Source organism: Pipra filicauda, unplaced genomic scaffold, assembly GCF_003945595.2.
Source record: "Pipra filicauda isolate LSUMZ 115617 unplaced genomic scaffold, ASM394559v2 scaffold773_size108088_pilon, whole genome shotgun sequence".
In the NCBI taxonomy this organism is placed as follows: domain Eukaryota; kingdom Metazoa; phylum Chordata; class Aves; order Passeriformes; family Pipridae; genus Pipra; species Pipra filicauda.
Window position 1 is genome coordinate 52,593 of NW_024104946.1, and position 1,786 is coordinate 54,378.

Sequence of the window (1,786 nt, forward strand, 5' to 3'; positions counted from 1 at the left end):
TATCTGAGCTTCCTAATGTGCTTTCAGCTACTGCTCTGCCTGTGGGCAGCACCAGCATCACCTCTGCTAGACCCATCAGGACAAGTCTGAGCTGTCATTTTTGCGCCTGCAAACGGAATATGACCCCTACCAGTGCAGCCTGTGGTGCTGGGGAAGGAGCTGAGTCTGCTTAAATCAAATGCCATCATAAGGACACTTGGCTGTCTCCCTGAGGTTTCCTTCCAAGCTGTGAATTTCCCTCCAGGTTGGAAACCTGTCCCTAAACATCTCCTTGTTATGTGAAACCCCTGTACAGAAGCACAATGATGCTAAAACAGTGAAAATGCTGTTCAGTAGGGACCCAGCACTGGAGCTGAAGGAAGATCTCCTAGGAAATCAAAAGGCTGTCTGTGTGTGACATGGGGAGTGTCTGTAGAATACAGCTTTGACTTTGTTTAGATAAGTCCACACTAACTGGCCTCTTATTGTCTTCTTCTCCTGTGTTGGAAACAAACACCCAGAGGCAGCAAATGTCCAACAGCAGCTCCCTCACCCAGTTCCTCCTCCTGGCATTGGCAGACAGGAGGGAGCTGCAGCTCCTGCACTTCTGGCTCTTCCTGGCCATCTCCCTGGCTGCCCTCCTGGCCAACGGCCTCATCCTCAGCGCCGTAGCCTGGGACCACCACCTGCACACCCCCATGGGCTTCTTCCTGCTCAACCTCTCCCTCACAGACCTGGGCTGCATCTGCACCACTGTCCCCAAAGCCATGCACAACTCCCTCTGGGACACCACAACCATCTCCTACACGGGATGTGCTGCACAGCTCTTTTTCTTTTATTTCTTCCTCTCAGAAGAGTATTTCCTCCTCACCATCATGTGCTACGACCGCTACGTTGCCATCTGCAAACCCCTGCACTACGGGACCCTCCTGGGCAGCAGAGCTTGTGCCCACATGGCAGCAGCTGCCTGGGCCACTGGCTTTCTCATTGCTCTGCTGCACACAGCCAATACATTTTCCCTGCCCCTGTGCCAGGGCAATGCCCTGGGCCAGTTCTTCTGTGAAATCCCACACATCCTCAAGCTCTCCTGCTCACACTCAGGCTACCTCAGGGAACTTGGGCTCATTGGGGTTACTGTCTGTTTAGTGTTTGGTTGTTTCATTTTCATTGTTTTCTCCTATGTGCAGATCTTCAGGGCTGTGCTGAGGATCCCCTCTCAGCAGGGACGGCACAAAGCCTTTTCCACGTGCCTCCCTCACCTGGCTGTGGTCTCAATCTTTGTCAGCACTGGCGCATTTGCCCACCTGAAGCCCCCCTCCATCTCCTCCCCATCCCTGGACCTGGCCCTGTCAGTTCTGTATTCAGTATTACCTCCAGCACTGAATCCCCTCATCTATAGCCTGAAGAACCAGGAGCTCAAGGATGCCCTGAGAAAAATGATGACTGGATGCTTTTCAAGAGCAATAACCTGCCTCTTTTCTTCTGCACAACACTCATTGTGTAACCCTTTACTGGCCCAGCCTGCTTTCTAAAGCTTTTGAGAGTGGTGGTGGGGGCCGTTTCCTACATTTTTTCCTCTTTAAATGTTGTTAACACAGAAATTTATTCTTCATCTCATACCTAATTCACTCTCTAACTCTTTGTTTTGACCCACAATTGTGTAAATGCGGAATCATTCTCTGTGTGCATTTAAAGAAAATAAAAGTTTCTGCAGCAATTTCTTTGTCAAACATCCTGCCTTTGTTATTCTGTACATGAGGAATCACAATCTCTGAGTAGAATAAAGGACTTGAATTCTTTTTTCCAG

At 49.9% G+C, this 1,786-nt stretch overlaps 1 protein-coding gene across 1 annotated transcript; it reads left to right on the forward strand.

Moving 5' to 3' along the window:
• The first annotated feature begins 509 nt into the window (after window positions 1–509).
• On the forward strand, window positions 510–1,571 carry LOC120324921 (olfactory receptor 14J1-like). The gene has a single exon (XM_039389817.1). The coding sequence runs from the start codon at window positions 510–512 to the stop codon at window positions 1,509–1,511; it is 1,002 nt and encodes a 333-aa protein (XP_039245751.1). The 3' UTR covers window positions 1,512–1,571.
• The last annotated feature ends 215 nt before the right edge of the window (window positions 1,572–1,786 follow it).

Excerpts from the sequence above, each read along its gene's own strand:
- LOC120324921 (XM_039389817.1), top strand. The coding sequence starts at position 510 with ATGTCCAACAGCAGCTCCCTCACCCAGTTCCTCCTCCTGGCATTGGCA.